At 31.9% G+C, this 21503-nt stretch overlaps 1 protein-coding gene across 3 annotated transcripts in view; it reads right to left on the bottom strand.

Moving 5' to 3' along the window:
- Positions 1 to 8034: 8034 nt before the first annotated feature.
- LOC149410557 (uncharacterized) overlaps positions 8035 to 21503 on the bottom strand; it is a 101235-nt gene continuing 87766 nt past the window's right edge. For all 3 annotated transcript variants that reach the window (XM_089648399.1, XM_089648401.1, XM_089648400.1), the window contains exons 12-19: positions 20448 to 21093; positions 19783 to 20218; positions 19130 to 19217; positions 18425 to 18663; positions 13517 to 14249; positions 12777 to 12936; positions 10720 to 10981; positions 8035 to 9256 (exon numbers count right to left, since the gene is read on the bottom strand). In XM_089648399.1, the coding sequence (XP_089504525.1) occupies positions 9176 to 9256; positions 10720 to 10981; positions 12777 to 12936; positions 13517 to 14249; positions 18425 to 18663; positions 19130 to 19217; positions 19783 to 20218; positions 20448 to 21093 (2645 nt within the window). In that variant the 3' untranslated portion in view covers positions 8035 to 9175. The remainder of the gene's footprint in view (positions 9257 to 10719; positions 10982 to 12776; positions 12937 to 13516; positions 14250 to 18424; positions 18664 to 19129; positions 19218 to 19782; positions 20219 to 20447; positions 21094 to 21503) is intronic.

Here is a 21503-nt window from a genome sequence, read left to right as displayed (position 1 = left end):
ATCTTCTCCATATTATATGTACTACTGTAGATAAATAGCTTGATATAGTTAAATCTAATATTTCATTAGTTATTTAATCTACTCTATTTAAATTTATCTAATTGATTCTTATTCGTCTTCGCAGGTGAAGGATATAAATACATAACATAATCAGGAATTAAATAAAAGTATACAGTTAATATTAAATATTTATTGGAATGAAAAATTGCATAAACACAAATCGACTCTGCCTTCAATAGTTGAGGCAACCTGTAAACATTAATCCGTTAAACTTTCCAGATACATATTGTAAGCGATTTATTCTAAGATTTCTTAATCAATGACAGAAACATTGATTAGAAATCACAAAAAAACAATAAACTCATTACTTAACTGAACCAGAGTAAGTTGTAAATCATTTGATTTCAAATCATAAGTGCTTATGTAAATTTAATAACAATTGAAAAACTTACAAGTAGTGACGGGAACCTGATTTATTTTTAGTATTGTGCGATGTTAATTTGAACAACTTTTTATTAGCTTTGTGTAGATCACATTGTTAACATGGTCTCGCCAACTTATAGACTGAGTTAATATCGGCTCGGACGACATCAGGGCTCTACCGAAACTCCTTGGTGTATTAGTTTCAATAGTCTTGTACACAAAGCTGCAGGGATTGATCTTATAATGTTTTATAGTCTTCAGGTGCCCTCTCCTTTTGGAGGTTGGCTATGTTGATTATCTGCAACTATGAAAAACTCGGCAGCACGGCAAATCACCATTCAAGTTTATTGTGTTCTATCACAAAGTTACTAATTACCATAAACAGTTTAAAGTAAACAGTCGGTGCAAAAAGTATTAGAGTAATAATGCATGTAAATAACAAATGTTTACTAGAATGAATACAGGCTGGCCCAACTTTTTTATGAAGTGTATCCATAAGAACGTATATGGGAAATAAACTCTCAATGATTTACAGTCATAAATTATTTAATATTTTGCCAAGTTTTTTGTGTAGTTACAAGATTATTATTTTCCATTAGCGTCCTAGTGGATACAAACCACCAGGAAAGTGTTTTATTGTAAAACCTGTACATAATATTAATTAAATCCACTAAACAATAGTTCACCTGCAATGATAGTGATATTGGTACACATTCAAAATACAATTGAAAATAAAACTGTATGTTTAAATGTTACTGTATCAACATGCTTACGATTGCATCTTGCTTGTACCTCTTTATCTAACCTAACTCAACAAATAGAGTTTATGTGGGTTGGACCAAATGGGGTAATAAAGTTTATCTGGGATGGACCAAATGGGGTAATAAAGAAAACATTGGCAACTAATCAAAATCAAACTGTATCCCTAGCACACTTGATTTTGCTTAATACTAAACGCCAGCGTCCGTAAAAAATTATTTCTCTGAATATAAGTAGCTATTCTGGGAAAATACGTATGGCAGATTGCATTCTATTTTCATAAATATATATAAACACATTATCTGGTTTCTTACCATCTTGGAACAATTTACAAAAACACAATTTTCAAAATGCATTGTTAAATGATGAAAATAGAATAAGATGACGGACAACGAAAATTTTGCAGCAGACACCAAGAGTTAATACATCGATAAATTAATAAAAATCAGTCAGGGGAAAAAAAACGTACGATAGCAACACCGATGCATTTTAACTATTGAAAAGGGAAAATTAAATAATTACTTTTACTAAACCGATTTTATTTGCAGACCTCGCATCCAAAAAAGTAATTAAGTGTTATCTCTTATTAAATCACAAACAAAATATCCTCTGAATTCGTAAGATTTGCAAGTAGGTACTTACATACTTAATTATAAACTTTATATTTTATGTAAATTTTTTTAAATTTCAAATGAGGAATTATACAATTTGTCCAAAGAAATGTCACTATTTCACTGACAATTCTTTTTTCAAACTTTCTTCAATAAAGTACCATAATATTGAAAAAATTCTAATAAATAAGAAAGTCTAAATAAGACCATTTCACATTTGAAAGCATCTTTACTTTTATCAGGTCGATGTTGTGTTCCATATTATGACCTCAAGAACGCTGTTGGGAAAGGCTAGGTCAGGTAAAGAGAGAATCTACAATGAAATTGTGAGTGAGTTGATACAGCCACACAAAAACTACAGTTTGATTTTAGATTGTATTTTGAGTCCGTGATGCACCGTAATATTTTAAATCTATTTTGATAATGTTACAATTATTTGAGTACATTTATGTGCAACTCTAAATTGAACATTAACATAATCACTAATAAGACACTGTGAAATGACACGATATCTACAAAACATTACCATTATTTTATTTATATATTATTATGTCAATATTTACAACAAAACTAATTTAATTTTAATCAAAATTAAGTTTTTTTAATAATTTTATTGTGTGATGCAGTAAGAAAATACAGTTTGATAGATCATAATGTAGTTTTCAAGTTTTGTAGAGTGTATTTTAGAATAATAAATACACTTGTGTACATATGTAGCATGACATATTATGTTTTATGACACATTTCATATGTCATTAGAGTCAAAGGGTTTTATGATAAATATTACATGACACTTCTATATTATTGTTATCGAAATATAATATAATATAAGTATTTTAAAGTAGGTAGGTAGGTAGGTACCAGTTTAAAATTAATGCAAGTTTAGGTTCTTGTGTGTTTTACTCTCCGCAAATTATTAACAGCTGTCCCAAGGTATCAGATCTGGCAACACTGTACATGTGTACTATATCTGGTAATAAAATGAGCTTAAAAATTTCCAGACAGAGAATTAGTGCGATTTTGTATGAATGACATTGAAGCCAAATCTAGGGTGAAGGGGAATTTCCTGGTAGACATTTTATATGACAAACTCTTGAAATGATTTGTATGCAAAGTGGTATACGTAAAATGAGTTATTTTAATTTAATTTTTGTATTGATAATGCAATTATAATGGTTTATGATATTTTTGGGTATTTGATGGGTAATGTCATTAAAAAAATTAAGTAGGTTTTGGCATTTTTCATGCATCATCCCCTCACCTCGCAGCTTCAAATTGTTCTTGAATAGCTCCATCCAGGGCCTTTTAGGTTCATGGGTAATAATTGTAGGCAAGGTAGGAAACATGACAAAAGATAATTAAAAAAATATCCATAATATTTTGTAAGTAGGAACTGAAAATATTTCGATTTCAGGCAAGTACTAAGTAAACACTCACTAAAAAAATCTTTGTTCTTTATCTTATAACTGGAAATAAAACACACAAGTACTAACGTTTTTAACTAGTGCTTAAAATGTTTGACTACACTTCAAAAACTATGGGCCGACATTTCAGTTGCTTTCAAGTTCGGCTGACTTAAAAGATATTTACGTCCGTCATTTTGCTTTCTGGTAGGAGTCCTGACAAGATAAGTCGACTGATACCATTACAACAAAAAAAAACTAATATATCGGCCCTATGTTGAATATAATTTATTCAAGTTATGTATAGCACATTTTACATTAATTTTATATTATAAAATTTAATAATTAATTGAGATGCTTTATTTCCAATACACAGAACACAAAAAAGAAAATAAGTGACATATTGATAAATAAATTAACTGTCTAGACTTTCTCATATTCTGTGGTGATGCTTAAATATTGTGACAGTGTCTAGATTAACAAGAGTATATCCAAACCAAAGTGTATGTACATAATATAAAAAAAGGTACATTCTATGTAGGTGGCATGTAATGTTATTATTACACTAAATTCGTGCCCTTTTTACACCAAACTTCCAAGATACTTGGCATAATGGCCCGACACTTAAAACTAAATTTAAATTTCAAAAACATGTATTTTTATTACAATACAAAATAATTGAATAAGACTATAAAAAAACAACAAAATATACAGGTACTTTAAAAATCTAATAAAATCTTACAGAATAAATAGTGTAGGCATTATGTTTAAACACTAATAATTTTATTAATTAATTATTATGTATTTTAAGATACCAGAGATTTCTTCTAGAAAGATCTACATATTTCAATAGAAATATGAACCTTATGAATTATAGACAAATTTTATCTTAGTCTACTGAGATATCAACCTTTGTGTTTTCATAAATTCTTTTCCAAGTACAATATTTATGTAAACTAATATAAATATTTACTCAAGTTGAGTCGGTAAAGAGTAAAGTAGTACATTTAATAGGTACCTATCTATAGAAAAATATCTCTGTGACATTTTTGCTAAAACGCTCTCTATTAAAAAAAAGGGTATTATACTTCTGGCATTTAAAATTTTAAAAAGGTTGTGTGTTATAAATGTATATTATAATGTTAATAAAGAGTTCTGCCTGTCTGGGGCCGGAGAGACTATGGAACCCTAAAATGGAATGTTGTCAGGCAGAAGGAATTAGAACAGAGAATGTTTTTATTCAGATAAAGTCACTAAACATAGCTTAAGTAATTTCAAGCAACGTTGTAATAATATAATGAGTGTTGGTCTTTCATCTGGCAATAGTTGTAGATACTCTCATTAATGTCCAGGTGAAAGACTATCATTCAGAATCGAAACATTGCTTGGAATGTCTTTAGTCGGGTTTGGTGACCAGATCTGATTTTTTTTTTATAGCTCCACAGAGGAAAATAATGTCATGACCTGCCAAGCAGTAGGTAGACAGACGCATTCGCCACTAAGATCCAGACAAACTTTATTTGGGGTGACCTATGGCAGAGGTGTTGGTTATCCAATAAATGGTTGCCGGTGAGGCGGTACCCATACCCGCCACCCAAATTGAATAGCCAGGTAATTCTCGACTTTCCTCTTCTCCATTTCTGCCTTTCCCCACTCCCTTCAGCCATAATACTCATAGTTTTAGGGGCTGCAGACAGTTGGGACTCTTGTGCAATATTCACATTAAAAATTATCATAAATAGCGCTCATGTTCTGAAGCTGCATAAATCTGTATTTAAATAATTTAATAAACTGTGGATTTAAAAATAAATACCATTGATTGACAATCAAAATATGTATTTTACAATAATTGCAATAAAATAATATAAACATTATAACATTATTATATGTACATACAAAATTTTGTGAAATAAATCTATAAATAGTTTAATTTTTAAATGTTTTTATTCTATATTACGTATTTTTTTTATTCAAAATTTGTAATGGCCGTAAGAAAAAATGACTAAAATACTCGGTTACAATTTAATTTTTCTACAAATATGCTTACTAAAATATTTAATCTATCCCTAAAACTATCAGTAAAGATTATAAATAATTTGTCTTTTTGTAATTTCATACGGAATGCCAAGGAATAAGACTATGTATAAATAAATTTAGAAATAGTCAATTAATTAAATAATAATGTATTTATAAAAGAGAATCCATTTACATATGAGGATATCTTATAAAAATAATAATATCATAATTTTTCAGTGTTAAACTACCTACATATCACTCTCTCACTGATTTGTGGTGGTTAGCCACCCCTAAAACCGGACAAGTGTCCAATTAGTGAATGTGGCGGATTATAATACATACATACTATGTACGCTAAAAATTAGAAGAAGTATTTTGTAAAAATAAACAAACACCGCTATGTACCGATCTTTCGTAAAATTTCTATTTTTGGTTTAAAGTTATGAAAAGACTCCATTTTGTAAACATGTAATAAAAAATAAAAACTTGGCAGATCGAGGCGAACAGAAACATGTCGTGCAACAGTTGAATGAAATGTTCTAAAACAATAATCAACCCTGGTGACTGGTAAAATGATCAGCACTAGCAAGCTGGACAGCAGTATAGTAACTGACCCCCTTATTAAACGCATTAAAAATTTTACACAACCATTTACAATACATTAATGTTTGTTTATCAGTTGTGTAAAATTCAAAACACGTTTATTAGTACGGCCCTGAGTGCGTAAAAGTAAGATAACCAAACCCGTAGGTGTGCAAAGCTTGGCGCTTGCGTGTAGGCACGCGGCAGAACTGAATTTGATAAGACGTATACTGGCGAAGTATAGAGCTTGAAAATAACGGGGGGATTATGTCGGATAATCGAGGGGCGGAATACTGAGAAGAGTAGTGTAATCTAAAAATAATAATATCATAGTTTTTCAGTGTACCTACCCTACCCTATTTACAAATCATTTTTAAAATTTAACCGGTCAATCCTCTGGTAGCTAGCTAAGTCCTCTATCATTGCACAATGAAAATTTTACGTTTATTATGATGATAGTAAGATGAATTCAAATTTGTCAGGTTATTCATAGCCAGGGAATCTTATTAAAAAATAAAAATAAAAACATGTCTATACAATAAACTTGTAAATTCCTTTTACGAAATCAGTCACTGTATTTTACTTTTTATATTTGTTAATTAGTTTGGCTTTTGTATTTTCTTCTTCGTATTCATTGGTTAGTTTTGTATTTCTGAATAAACAATCTGCCTATCTGTAAAGATTGATAATTGGTTTTTTGTCATCCTCTTCTGTATATTATATTAGACTATTTATATTCGAAAAAAAAAAAACATTACATCGCGTCGCTTAAGCAGGGCAACATGGTCATCAATTTTGTTGTACTTTACAGAAAGACAAAAATTGGAAGAGTTATCAAGAAAGTTGTTTGCATGTTATATAAATAAAAGTGGATTTTTATTGTCTGTCGCGAGAGTTTGTTAAAGAATCGTGGTGTCTGTTGGAAGTTGGTCGATGCAGAATGAAGGTACAAAACGTTTTTGCATACTTATCTCATCAGGTAAAAATAATAATAGGTATGTCATGTTGCCGCTTAAGTGGCGAAAGCTGGTTTTGTAAATGAGGCCCCTAGAATCAAAAGTTGAAGTGTCAAAGTGAGCTGTGAGTCAAAACTGAGCTGAATATGCAGTTTTATAGAGAAAGGTTCATTCTTTCTCGATAATATGCCGGTTTGTAATGTGCACCTCCTTCCGAAACAAGGGCGGCAGTTTTTCAAGTAACCAATCAGGAAGCTCTATTCATAATGGCCGCCATACCTTGCTTCATACAAACTAGTGCAGTAGTTTCGAGCGAATTGTGTACAAATTAGTGATCTTTTTGGTTGAAATAACCATTTATTTTGAGAAAAGATCATATTTTCGAAGAATGGAAACTTTCATCGACATTTTTCCACCAGAATCAGCAAGGAAACGTGTAAAACAACCACACAAATGAAAGGCAAACATTGCCGAGATAAAAGGGTAAACCACCACTATGCATGAAAACAGTTGAAATATTAATTAAATGTAGTTTAAACAATAGTTTTTATCAGACCATTGATAAGTATTTTGCGACAACAAACTTTGAAGATAAATCATATTATCCAAAAATTATTTTGACAGAAATGTTTGATAATTAAATTTAAATTGAGCATTAACAAGGATAGATAAATAGGTAATCATATTTTAGAGAAATTACTTTGAGATTTTCACAGGTTTTTAGTCATAAATACATTTAATTTAATATTCTGTTATGTATTATATTGCCTATGGACGGCAGATTAGTAAAATCACAGGTATTTTGTTCAGATCTAGTCTTTTGATTAATTAATCATAAAACAATAAAAATAAGTTAATTGAGCACTTTTGCAATCAAGAATTTTAATTGAAATAGTTCATGAAATGTGTTAGTCAATAGTTAGAAACTAGAATTTGAGTAGTGAGTAAAACAAGGTTTTTGTATAAATGTGTAGCTGCATTAAAATAATATGTATTTTTATAAGTTAAAAAAATATACATATATATACTGACCCAAAAATATCTAAATAAAATATTAAATTCATCACGTAAAAGAGTATTATTTGCTAGTTTTGATATAAAATGAGTAATGTGGGTAAATATCATAAACGATAATATAATAAAAATTTGATCTTTTTGTTTGTCATGTTGTTAGCATTTGTTAAAGATGCTGTACATAAATTATACAGATTTAGAAAACTTATAAATAATTGATATAAGTAAATAAATAAAAAAAAAATTATTATAAAAATAATGTCAATAAAATCTTAAAATACAAATAAAAATGGAATGCAAATAAAATTTTGTCTTTTTTCCAAGAGGAATTCTTATAAAATTATGTGACTAAAATAAAACAGTAATTATTTTGAACTTATTATACATAAGCACCAGGAAAATATGAAATTAAATTATGTAAAAAGTAAAAATATATTATGATAGTAAATGTGTTTTGATATATTATATTAAGGGGGTGACAGATTACGCTTTAATATCAAAGCGTTTTATTTAACTCTATATTGCTCGCCATACAATCCCATACAGACCTGTCACAACTAAAAAGATGATATGTTATAAGTGAGGGAGTGGCAACGATATGCACTGTGATCTGCAAGCCAGGCTATATTTGGAAATAATGCGACCCCCTCTTCTACCAACGGCAGGAGAAGGGGTCAGAACTAAGTAATTATGCGACTGTCATCTGTCAAAGTGACAGATCTCATTAAAAGAAATGATATTCGGCGGCAGTTCCCGAATAGATCTGACCCCCAGTCCTGACTAAGATTATAGCGTAGTGTGTCACCCCAACATATAATGCCATGCCCAAATTATGCACGCATTAAATAGCGTAATGTGTCTAAGGCTTTATACTTAAAGTAAAATATAATATCAATTCAATAAAATTATTCAAGTTGATATGTCTTTTGAGGCAAAATCATACTAATTGGGTTGAATTAGACCTCTGGCTCTGATCAGTGAAACCCATGCACAGTAATACAAAGAAAAAAAACACCTTATCGTTAGAAATACCTTCAAAATAGATATTTTGCGCTGATTCTCAGCTGAAAAACTCAAATTATGCTTTATTTACATTGTATTTATCACATCTGCCTACCATTGTAGTCACATAAGTGTGATGAAATTAGATAGTTGATTATTTATATTATATATGTTTATCTAATTCTTCCAATATGTACACATAATTTTAATAAATAATATACTTCAAACATTGACATCTGTTGTCAACAATATGAATTAATAACTCCACTTTAATAAATTCTATTTTTAAAAATCTCCTCATGTTGATATTATAAAATTGTACGTCAGTTATTTAGAGTAGTTTTGTACTCTTTTTAATTATTACAGCATTTATTTTCCTATTTCTTTAGGAAGAGTTTGCTTTGATTTTTCACATTTCGCAGTGTCTGAATATGTGAATCGCATATTCCAAAAAGTCTCCCAATTTGTTGTTGACCAAATCACACACATTCTGAAATAAAAATAAAAATAATATTAAAGAATAATACAATGTATATACAAATGAACAAAAGGGTGCAGTAGAAACTCTTACCAATTAGTTATGGTGCATGACAGTCTAGTTCGGTGTAAAAATAGAATTAAATAACAATAAACATTGTAATATAATCACAGTTGAATAAAATATCATTTATGCTCTCAAATAAAAATTATTCACTGGAAAATACATCAACTAAATGTAAAGAAACCATAGATATAAAAAAAGAGGTGAGCCGTGGAAAGTGTGTCTATGGGGTATGTGAATCTATCAAGTCCTGTTGCAGTTTACTAGTACTAGATGGCTCTGTATGCGATAATCTTATTCTGACAACCATTTTATTTGCAGGGTGATTTTTACTCCCCGAACTAGTAAAATCCTATTTAATTTAATTGCTTATTTTTAGTTATATGGTGAAACTGCAAGATCTGGCATATAATGTCCATTTCCCTTTAATAGGTTCACTGCCAGCCATGGCCCTGTAAAGGTTTGAAAAAATCAGATGTTTTTATTAAAATTTTGGCTATATGTATTAATTTTTAAAAATAAGTTCAAAATATTATTTCAACTATCTGTTGTTTGTTTCGTTCAAGCACAAGTCTAGTGTAGGGTAAATTATAGGGAGTTTACATCTCCCGAAAATAATGACAACATTATTTTTACATACATTCTTGTGAAGCTAGCATCACTGTAAGCCTGCGCGTGCCTCGCACGGAAAAAATATTATTCTGTTTCCAGCGTTCTAGCCATCGGGTTAGCCCTAAATCTCCTCTAGCGTACGCGATCTGTTTGTTCATAAAATTATTGTAACGTGAGTTTTGTTAAAATAAAAACTAAATTGGAAATATCCGAATTCTCATTATTACACATCGAGAGTAATCACGTAACATTGGATTCTGCGGATTGGAGAACCACAGAATCATTCAGTCAACAACCCATTTAAATTGGCGATAGTCACAATCCTCCAAACTAGCATAAAAACAACACGTCGCCATAGTTGCCGGATGAACATTAAGCAATAAAAAGTGTTTTTTTTTTTAAGTACATACATATTATTTAGCCATAATCTAGTGTATGGAGTTGGCAGTGAACCTGTTAACATTTTCAGTATAGTAATAAATTTCTGTGTTTATTACAAAAAGTATATGATACTTGGATGCACTTACCCCATTTCAAGGGGTAAGTGTGTCTAGGTGACAGCTTTTATTGATATGATTATATTACATTCTACGATACATAAAATATGTAAACTTTATACATTTCTTACCCATTTATTTCTCGAAAGCACAATAAATTCACTACTAATTTATATGCACTTCACATCACCCGACAAATCTTACGTGTATTTTAATAGAAAGAAGAGTGAACATGAAAAGGAACTGAAAAGAGAATCTAAATAAAGAAGTCACTAGGAATTAACAATGCAAGCAAAAATGTACCTTATTCACATTAGACATAGAAGCTCTGAAGACAAGGACTTCCGTCATTACTCCTCTGATGTCCAATTCAAAACTGGAACCATTATTTTTATACATAGCGGTGTTGCCATTGATCACATTTTTCCTTGGGGACAGGGAAATTCCGTCTGTGTTTTTATCCCTATTATTGTTGGAATCTACACCATTCATATGGCAATCGTCAGTTTTGGAGTATTTGGCATACATAGTTTTACAGTGAATGAAATCCTTGATGTGTGAAGATCTGAAAGGAATAATTTTTTTTTATTTGGTTTTATGCCCAGCCGGGCTTTTACATGGATTTTAAGAACAGAATATACCTAGTGAGCTATCGAAAATTTACACAAAATTTTTAAAGCATGAAATAACAGTAAACTGATAAACTGAATATGAAACAATATTAGTAAAACATGTAACAGTAACATAAAATAATATAGAAACTGGAACAATATTACATATAAGACAAATCACTGAAACTACATTACTAACGCTACTATAATTTGTAGGATTCAACAAAGTGCTGGTATAGAATACGTTTAATTCTATAAATGGAGTCAATAAATTTATCAATAGTACCCCCAAACTTGCTGCCCAGCACGCATCCTATTAGTGAGTGTGTCTGATAGCTGGTTGTATATGTATTGCAGAAGAATGTTACATTTTGTTCTGTGTTGGTAATCGGCACATGGAATTTAATAGTGGCAACGATGGCAGGACTGTCAAATTAATTTGTTAATGACTCTGTTTAACTCTACCAGGTCTGACATAATTCTCCGGTCAGACAGTGTTATTAGATGCAATTGATTCATCAAACTGACCTAATTAATGTATTCAATTGGAATATTAAAATGATTTAATTACATTAAATAAGAGGTTCTACGCTACGTATTCTGTAAATATTTGGGATTTGTGATAAATAGGTATTATTATTATTATCATAGGTTCACATCTAATGGATAGCGAAGGGTTTTATGTGGGGCTGCGGAACGAAATAGTAAGAAAAAATATTTCAAAATTTGTTAATACATAGCGGCCTATAATAAATTGTTCAAGTTGAAACGTATACAATACCATACTACTCGATAAAGTGATATTTTTATGTTTGTCTTTAACTCACCGAGTCAAGCTAATATCCGTTTGGTTTAGGATTCACCCGTGCTCATTAAAAAAATCTTACCTCTGAATATTAATACAAAAACATATAAACAGCTTACTGGGGTTTAAAGCCAGTGAATCCACCTATATTTCATTGTTTATCTAATGTTTGAATGTTTTATAAAAATAAATTAGCTTAAACTGAAAACCTAAATTTAGGCAGCCATGGCTCAAGGCCTAGAGCGATGAGACCTAAATATGGGTAGCCATAGTTCGACTAGTTATGATCGACACTGCAATTATGTAAATTAATAAGTTAAATAAAAAATATGTTAAAGTAACTATGTTTCATAAGCAAAAATAAGAATAGAACCTTCACAGAACAAGCAAATCAACTTCGAAATTTGATGAATTGTTCAAATTCCGCGAAACAACCGGTCCTTAGTGTTTCATGAATACACACCTCACTAGGAGAATCTGTACTGGGGTTTTTTGTTATTTGTTTTTGGGGTATTATGCCGTGTTGCGCTAACTCCTTCTTTAGCCAACGTTTCGGACAGCATTGCAGTGTCCATCATCAGGGCAGATGTGTTATTTTGTTGGCTAAAGAAGGAGTTAGCGCAACACGGCATAATACCCCAAAAACAAATAACAAAAATACTTTTGGCCGTGAAAATCTTAAATCATATCTGTACTGGGGTGTTCAAAGTTTGTGTGATTTAGTTATGTTTTGTATTGCTGCGAATTGGTTGAATGTATTATTAGGTAAATAATGTGTAAAATTACGAAAAAAATAAAGTATACAATTAATCATAATTATAATGATTTGTAATGTAAACGGTCTTTGGTTTGGTGTTATTAAGTTTTGGAAAAATTGTGTACCTTTTGTTTTAATCCAGACCGAAACGTTATGTTAAATTACATTACATTGAAAATAAACTTACGTAAATGTCAGTGTTAATTTCTTATCCGGCATATACTTGGACAAGGGGATGTGGTAGGTGACATTCAGCACGGCCACATCATTATAGCAGAATTTGTCCGACCCGAGGGTTACATTGAAATCACTTCCTTTGATCGATAGACTCACTTGCTCGCAATTTTCTGAAATAAATTACAAATTTACTGTAATGAACTTGGAACTGAAGTCTTGTATGAGAGAGAAGGCATTACAGCGAGACAATTGTAGGTATATGTAAAGAGTATGCATGGTTGTCCGGTCTCTCTTCATTATTACTGTGATGTATGGAGAATTGTAGCGGGTGAAGGTCGTACACAATAATGATACTCTTGGGTGATATATGTACTGGTATTTACTGGGGAGCTGCTTATAACAAAAGAGACACAATCCTAGAATGCATCGCCTTTTATAGCATCTTGCAAGTATGCTATCTCGCTTGCACTTACCCACATTCATACAGACATTACAATTACCTGTAAGTTACAGTCTATTCCGCTATCCCAATGTCACAGTAAAACCATGTAAAGGGGCATTAAAAAAAAAGGAAAGACATTACAATTACACAATATAAAAATTTATAATGTTGAAAGAGTTACATATTATGTAGAAAAAAATAAAAACATTAATTATTGTCCTGTCGCTGAGATGGCTATATTATAGCTATAGATCCTTCACGTAAAGTGTTAAAATCGTCTATAAATAGAAGTTAAGCAAAAATAATACCTTGTGGAAATTCGCTATCTTGAAATTCAGCTTTCTCATCAGTTTCAGATAAGTTGGAAGTAGAAATTTGGCGTTTGATTCTTCTTTCCCCATTGGTCGTTTTGTTTTCCGATGATTCCAATAACAAACCAGGTCTGTTTGAATTTTTCTTATCCACATTTACACTTCCCAACCCTTTAGAAACATTCGGTGCAAATTTCTTAACACCGCTCTCATTCAAAAAGGTCAGGTTAAATTTCGGCAGCATGTTTCTTTCCAATTCTGAATCCGCTATCTTTTTATTTATTTGTTCTTTCGGGACCATGTCTCTCGGTTCTGACAGATTGTGATGTGTTCTGACAGGGGCTGTCAAGTTGACAGTAGATGGTGACAGATGTCGGTGAACAGCTGATTGCGATCCAGCAATCTTATTTTTGGAAGGTTTTTCAGTATCGGCATTGCCGCTAGGTAAAACATTGTTTATTTCTTTGGAATCATTGATGGTTTCATCAATTTTTTCGGCTTGATCTATTGGGGATGCGATGAAATGAAGTTTTTGGATATTTTTCACGTTTTTGGGTAGTTCTGTGTCTAATCGGAGGGGTATTTTATGAGGTTCATCAGGTTTTGAATTTATCATAATGGGTAAAGATGCGGTTATGTTCTCGGATGTTTTCGGTTTTGGTACAATATCAGACAGAAGAGTTTCTTCGTTGACAACTTCAAATAAAGAACTTATTGAGCAGCAGTAAATCTATAATTTGAAAAATATAAATAAATATTTTGACTGAAACTGACCACAACAACTGAATTAATTTTATTATTATTGTAGAAAGCAATCACTTTGTGGTTTGACATATTTAATAAAATAAAATACTTTTTTGTTTTAAAACCACGATATTTATTAATTTAAGAACCGACCGGTTTCGCTTTACTTAAGCATCATCAGGGTACAAATTAATACTAAACAAGAAGTACATAATGTGTGTATATATATAACAAAATATAGAGGGAGACAACATGATACAAATATAAGCAACACAAAGACGGTCATAAAATACATTAACATAAGTGCACAAGTAATGGAAAAACCGCTAGATAATTATGTAGACTAATGGGTTTTATCAATAAATCGGGAGAAACAAAGCATCAACTGGCATGGTGGTAAGGAGGTAAGGAGAACTGGGATTTTTTTATGGGTTTATTGGAAACAGACCTAATATTGGACTACTTGATATGTCTAATTGATTATTAAGTATCTGACTTTTGGTTTTTACAGCTTTTTTAATTTCTAGTGCCTCTAAGTTGTTTAGTCTGTTACCATGCCCGTTTTTATGTAAGATGTTAGCACCGGTGCTATGACAGAATGTATGATCTTTATCGATCAAATGATTTGCGAATTCGGAAAACCCGTTATTATTGAGGCAACGAAGATGCTCCTTTATCCTAATATTAACATTACGTGATGTCTTACCGATATAGAAAGCCGAACAATTATTGCAATTTAATTTATAAATCCCCGAATGACTTAATTTATCGTCCTTATCTTTAGAATTAATTAGAAATTTACCTATATTGTTATTAGTATAAAAGGCCGGTTTGACTTCAGAAGGAAGGTTTTTTACACTTAAGGTAGAAAAGTGATTAATAAATAAAATTCGCCGCCATTGATAATTAATATTATTATCATTGATTTGAGGACAAGGACTAGCAAAGAGGAAGCGATTAATGGCTATTTGTTTTAGCTTTTTATTTAAGATTAAATCTATAAAATTTGATTCATAGCCATTATTTACTGCTATGTTTTTAATTAGTTTTAGTTCACTATCAAAATTACTATCGGACATTGGAATTGTGACTAAACGATGGACCATTGAATGGAATGCGGAGTGCTTATGTGAAATAGGGTGATTGGAGGTGCTGTGTATGACAACGTCAGTATAGGAGGGTTTACGAAAAATGTTAAAATTAATTCTGTTATTAACGATCGATAAGGTAAGGTCTAAAAAATTTAAGGTTGAATTTATGCCTATTTCTAATGTGAATTTAATCTTATTATGAAAAGAGTTTATAAGTTTGAGGAAGGAATCCAGTTGACGCTTAGTCCCTGTCCATATACACAAAACATCATCAACGTATCTTTTCCAGTACAAGACATTTTTAATAAGATGTGAGGTACTAGATAAAATTTTATTTTCTAAGTTATCCATGAATATATCAGCAATCAGAGGACTGGTAGGGCTCCCCATAGCTAGGCCGTCACGTTGCTGATATATAACATTATTAAATTGAAAATAATTTTGATTCAGGCATATATTAAACAAGGAAGTTAAATCTTTTATAAAATCTATAGAGAGATCGGAACTATTTAATAAATCAGAAATTAAACATTTACTCTCTTCTATGGGAACATTGGGGAACAAATTTACAACGTCAAAAGAAATTAGTGTAGAATTACTAGGGAGAATCATATCTTTCAATTCTTCTACTAATGAAAAAGAGTTTATAAGGGTATGTTTAGGTGAAAAAACATTGGTATTTTGAAACACATTAGTAATAACGGATGATATTTTAAAATTTGGGGCGTTACAACATGAAACTACTGGCCTGACGGGGCAATTATTCTTGTGTATTTTAAGGAACCCATATAATTTAGGAGTTTTGGGATTTTTAGTTAAAAATTTAACTTTGTGATATGATTCATCTTTGAATATTTTAGTTTTACATGCTTGAAGTGTTTGTTTCACATTTTCTTGGAACTTATTGGTTGGGTCTTTCGCAAGTATTGCGAAATTGTCACTGTCAATGAAGTCCGCCACTTTAGAATTATATTCATTTCGAGGGAGTATGATCACTGTATTCCCCTTGTCCGCTTTCGTGAGGATCAAATCTTCATCTGTTAGTTTGGCACGAATATTCTTCACTATAGTCAACTCAGGATTTGGGTTAGGTTTAAATTTAGGTATTATTTTAATGTTATATATCAGCAACGTGATATTATTATAATGTTATATATCAGCAACGTGATATTATTATAATGTTATATATCAGCAACGTGACGGCCTAGCTATGGGGAGCCCTACCAGTCCTCTGATTGCTGATATATTCATGGATAACTTAGAAAATAAAAATTTTATCTAGTACCTCACATCTTATTAAAAATGTCTTGTACTGGAAAAGATACGTTGATGATGTTTTGTGTATATGGACAGGGACTAAGCGTCAACTGGATTCCTTCCTCAAACTTATAAACTCTTTTCATAATAAGATTAAATTCACATTAGAAATAGGCATAAATTCAACCTTAAATTTTTTAGACCTTACCTTATCGATCGTTAATAACAGAATTAATTTTAACATTTTTCGTAAACCCTCCTATACTGACGTTGTCATACACAGCACCTCCAATCACCCTATTTCACATAAGCACTCCGCATTCCATTCAATGGTCCATCGTTTAGTCACAATTCCAATGTCCGATAGTAATTTTGATAGTGAACTAAAACTAATTAAAAACATAGCAGTAAATAATGGCTATGAATCAAATTTTATAGATTTAATCTTAAATAAAAAGCTAAAACAAATAGCCATTAATCGCTTCCTCTTTGCTAGTCCTTGTCCTCAAATCAATGATAATAATATTAATTATCAATGGCGGCGAATTTTATTTATTAATCACTTTTCTACCTTAAGTGTAAAAAACCTTCCTTCTGAAGTCAAACCGGCCTTTTATACTAATAACAATATAGGTAAATTTCTAATTAATTCTAAAGATAAGGACGATAAATTAAGTCATTCGGGGATTTATAAATTAAATTGCAATAATTGTTCGGCTTTCTATATCGGTAAGACATCACGTAATGTTAATATTAGGATAAAGGAGCATCTTCGTTGCCTCAATAATAACGGGTTTTCCGAATTCGCAAATCATTTGATCGATAAAGATCATACATTCTGTCATAGCACCGGTGCTAACATCTTACATAAAAACGGGCATGGTAACAGACTAAACAACTTAGAGGCACTAGAAATTAAAAAAGCTGTAAAAACCAAAAGTCAGATACTTAATAATCAATTAGACATATCAAGTAGTCCAATATTAGGTCTGTTTCCAATAAACCCATAAAAAAATCCCAGTTCTCCTTACCTCCTTACCACCATGCCAGTTGATGCTTTGTTTCTCCCGATTTATTGATAAAACCCATTAGTCTACATAATTATCTAGCGGTTTTTCCATTACTTGTGCACTTATGTTAATGTATTTTATGACCGTCTTTGTGTTGCTTATATTTGTATCATGTTGTCTCCCTCTATATTTTGTTATATATATACACACATTATGTACTTCTTGTTTAGTATTAATTTGTACCCTGATGATGCTTAAGTAAAGCGAAACCGGTCGGTTCTTAAATTAATAAATATCGTGGTTTTAAAACAAAAAAGTATTTTATTTTATTGAATTAATTTTTGTGCGAACGTGTTCTAAATTTATTTATGTAGTAAAAATGTAGTAACTTTTTTATTTCAGTATTTATTTTTAAAAAATTACACTCACTTGTAGAGTTCTACGAATGAAATAATCTGGATTTTGTTTTTTTAACATGCTTTCGAGGATGGGATAAATTGACGCCGTTCGGATGCAATGCCATGAGATAATAATAAATGATAAATTGGTGCCACTCGGACAGAATTGGTTAAATAAAGGTGATCGAGAAGAAGAATTTATGCTACAAAATCAACCTAACCTAACAATTTCACACACAAATAAAGTTATTATTTACCTTTTCAATCAATTGTATCCAAAAATTTAAATCCTTAAAATGTAAGCATGAAAGAATAAAACTGTTTTATAATCAAATACATAATACATACATAATTTTGAAAAACGAAAAAAGAGTTTGAATAAAATGGACAATGTTTAGTAGTTACCTGACAGTTATTTGCATTTACTGTGGCAACACGGTCCTGAGAATGCATGTGTTCCCCAGAGCGGCAACTTGCAGGCCGACCAATAGGATCCACTGATTTTGAAATACCACCATTTTGGTTTTGATTGGGATTGCTATTGTGTCCCGCCAAAAAGTTCAAACGTTCCAAATTTGAATTTTGAATGTCATCGTGCTGGCTGTCATTGTCCTCATTTATGTTTTCTTGTTTATGGGTTTTTTCTGAAATGAAGAAAAATATGTTTTTCAAAAAATAGCACCACCAAGTTTTATTGTGTACATGAGCAAGTAATAAAAACAATAAAAAAAACCAAATTGGAAAATAAAAAATAAACAATATGGCATATTGTCTTATTTTTTTGACAATTACATGGATATTTCAAAGCTCCATAGCTCATGATGAAAATAATGTAGAGAGCTGAAAATAGTAGCATTGACTACACTAGATATTTAAGATATATTTAACAATCAAAATAATTAAATAGTGTTTTTTTTTTATAGTTGAATGGTGATCTCAAAGTTCCTTAACTCGTGATTGAAGATGAAAATTATAAAAATAGTTGATTGATCTAGAAATTCAACACAGAAGAAAATGTGCAAAATTTTGTAATGCCAGATCTCACAGTTGTAGTGGTTTTGCTTCTTTGAACAAACAAAGATTTCTGCTTTAAAAGATAAAAAAACATACCTTTCCATGCTGTAGGACCTGTGGTAGGAACGTCCTTGTTGGACCAAGAACTTTTAACGGTATAGGGAGACTTGGATGGCTTCAAATTCTGAAAAAACGTTTTAATTTAATTTATTACTTTTATGAGAATACCAAGTCAAGTCTCAACTGCTCCCCGCCGTACAGAGCCAGTGAGACTATGGCATCCCCAATTGGGATGTGTTGCGATAAGGATACGGGGAAGAGGAAGGTGGGGAAGCACCTGGCTATTCAGATCTGGTCACCAAACATGGCTAAAGCCATGCAAGCAAAGTTTCATTTCTGAATGGGTGATACTGAGAGTATATTCCTCTCAGATTGGAGCAGGATGGGAAGACTTGAGAACTGAAGACAAAAACTACAAGATTTGTCATCTAACATAAATATGATATGGATCTAGAATCGTTTTAATATTTAAAAAATTGGATTATTGATGTCGTTGTATTTCGTAGGAAACCGGTGCAGTGCACTCCCAAACAGAAATTTCTCGAAAATCTTAATACAAAAAACGGAATTTTCAAAAAAAAAAAAATATTTTTCTGTTAAACATCATCAATAATGTCGAATTCTTCGAATTTGGCACTTTATCATAATCAAAAGTCATGATTCGCCACTGGAATGACTGAGATATTTACCTGAAATTGGCTCATAATCGAAGTTTTCAAATTATCAATGAAATTGGACATCTCTGTAGTAATGAGCTGCCCCTTCTTCGCTTCAAACTCGCGATTTCCAAACGCATTCTCTCCATCTTTCTTGATGCCGTTTGATCTCTCATCTGCATTATTACCGTTATTCCTCTCGTAACCGCTGTTGGATCGGTCATTACTGTTACCGCCGTAATGACCATTGGCATTATGATCGGCATCCCAATCTGGCGGTTTGGATTTCATCTGTGATCGTTTGGGTGTGTATTCAATTCGGTCAGTAGGTAGGGACTCCATGGAGCCATATTTCCCATTGTATATGCGATTTTGTTGGTTGGAGTTGAGGTTGCTATGTAGATTTATCTTTTCTTGAGCTATACGGTTGTTATGTTCCATAAAGTATAGAGTTGAAATTGCAGTTAAACTGAAAAAAACAATAAATTTTAAAAATAGTTTGTATAATAGTTAGGTCAAGTGTACAAAATTTCTTCAATCTTGGAATAAAACTGTAGATTTGTATAAATATCAAATCCACGCCGCCCGCCTGATCTCCACCACATAGGCAGCCCGCTACAGACACTCATCTTTATATAAATAGATTAATATTTAAGATTAAAATTGTCTTAGATCTGCAAATAAAAACAAACACTTACCAAAAAGCCATAATCATGACCAGCAAAACGATCACAATTTGTATAAATTTATTAGAACAGAATTCTTTAGTGGAGGAATAGTTGCTGTCTCTTCGTCTACAGCAGCTGACGCTCTGACTTCTGCAAACATCTCGCATGGTCCATCCACAGCTATCCAAGGACGCATCCGTCGAACACTTCCCACCATTCTTCTCATCGTTCATCATCATGGAAAACGAACAATCGTTGTTCTTCATACGTCTCTGAACTTCTTCTGTCTTCGGTTTGAGTCGAAGATCCGCGAACTTGATATCATCGCATCCGTTTCGGTTTGCCGATCTTTTCGGAGAATTTCCGCAACTGTGTGACTTATTATTATCGTAGTCAAATATCTCTTTCGTCAAACTGTGGTGCTTCGCTGTGTAGTATTTGACGCAGGCGTTCATCTTGTTTGCGTGATAAAAGTTGCCATATTTTGATGGGGATTTTTCCGAGCAGTGGTGTTTGGGGTTTTTTGAGAGTTTGGCGTGCTTCTGGCAACATGCTTGCTTCTGGTACGGCACGGGGATGTTGGCGATGTCACAGAAAGCACCAGAAATATTGCTGTCGCTGTGATTGGACTTGCCGGATATGGAGTGGGTGGTGGACGTGGAGAGTCTTGAAGCAACTGGAAAAAGAAAGACAATATTTGAAACTTCAAATAACCATAAACTTGAGATGAATCTTTTGTGTCATACAAGAAAATTGGGCCGAACGGACAAGCAGACGAGGTTAAATGAAAAGCTTTACCAATAATTTGAAAAGATGTCAAAACAAGTTTTATGAAACGGTGACAGCTTTGCTGGGCAGATAATATAGCAAGGATGGAAGATAGCTAACAACCAAAGAGGTTCCTGTATTAATAAGCCTACCAGATTATGTCATAATAAGAATCTGGACAGAGACAGCACGGAACCGCAGAAGCTGAGGTGTTTCCTGTCACATAGGCAGCTAAGACTTTCCGATGATGATGCCAAAAAGAGTGTCGTGCACACCTATTATTCTAATTAACACCAGGAACATGGCGAAAATGGAAAG

The sequence above is a fragment of the Hesperophylax consimilis genome, chromosome 27 (genome assembly GCF_061612785.1).
Source record: "Hesperophylax consimilis isolate HC1 chromosome 27, BYU_Hcon_1.0, whole genome shotgun sequence".
NCBI classification, from domain to species: Eukaryota; Metazoa; Arthropoda; class Insecta; order Trichoptera; family Limnephilidae; genus Hesperophylax; species Hesperophylax consimilis.
This window is presented reverse-complemented; position numbering and strand designations above follow the sequence as displayed.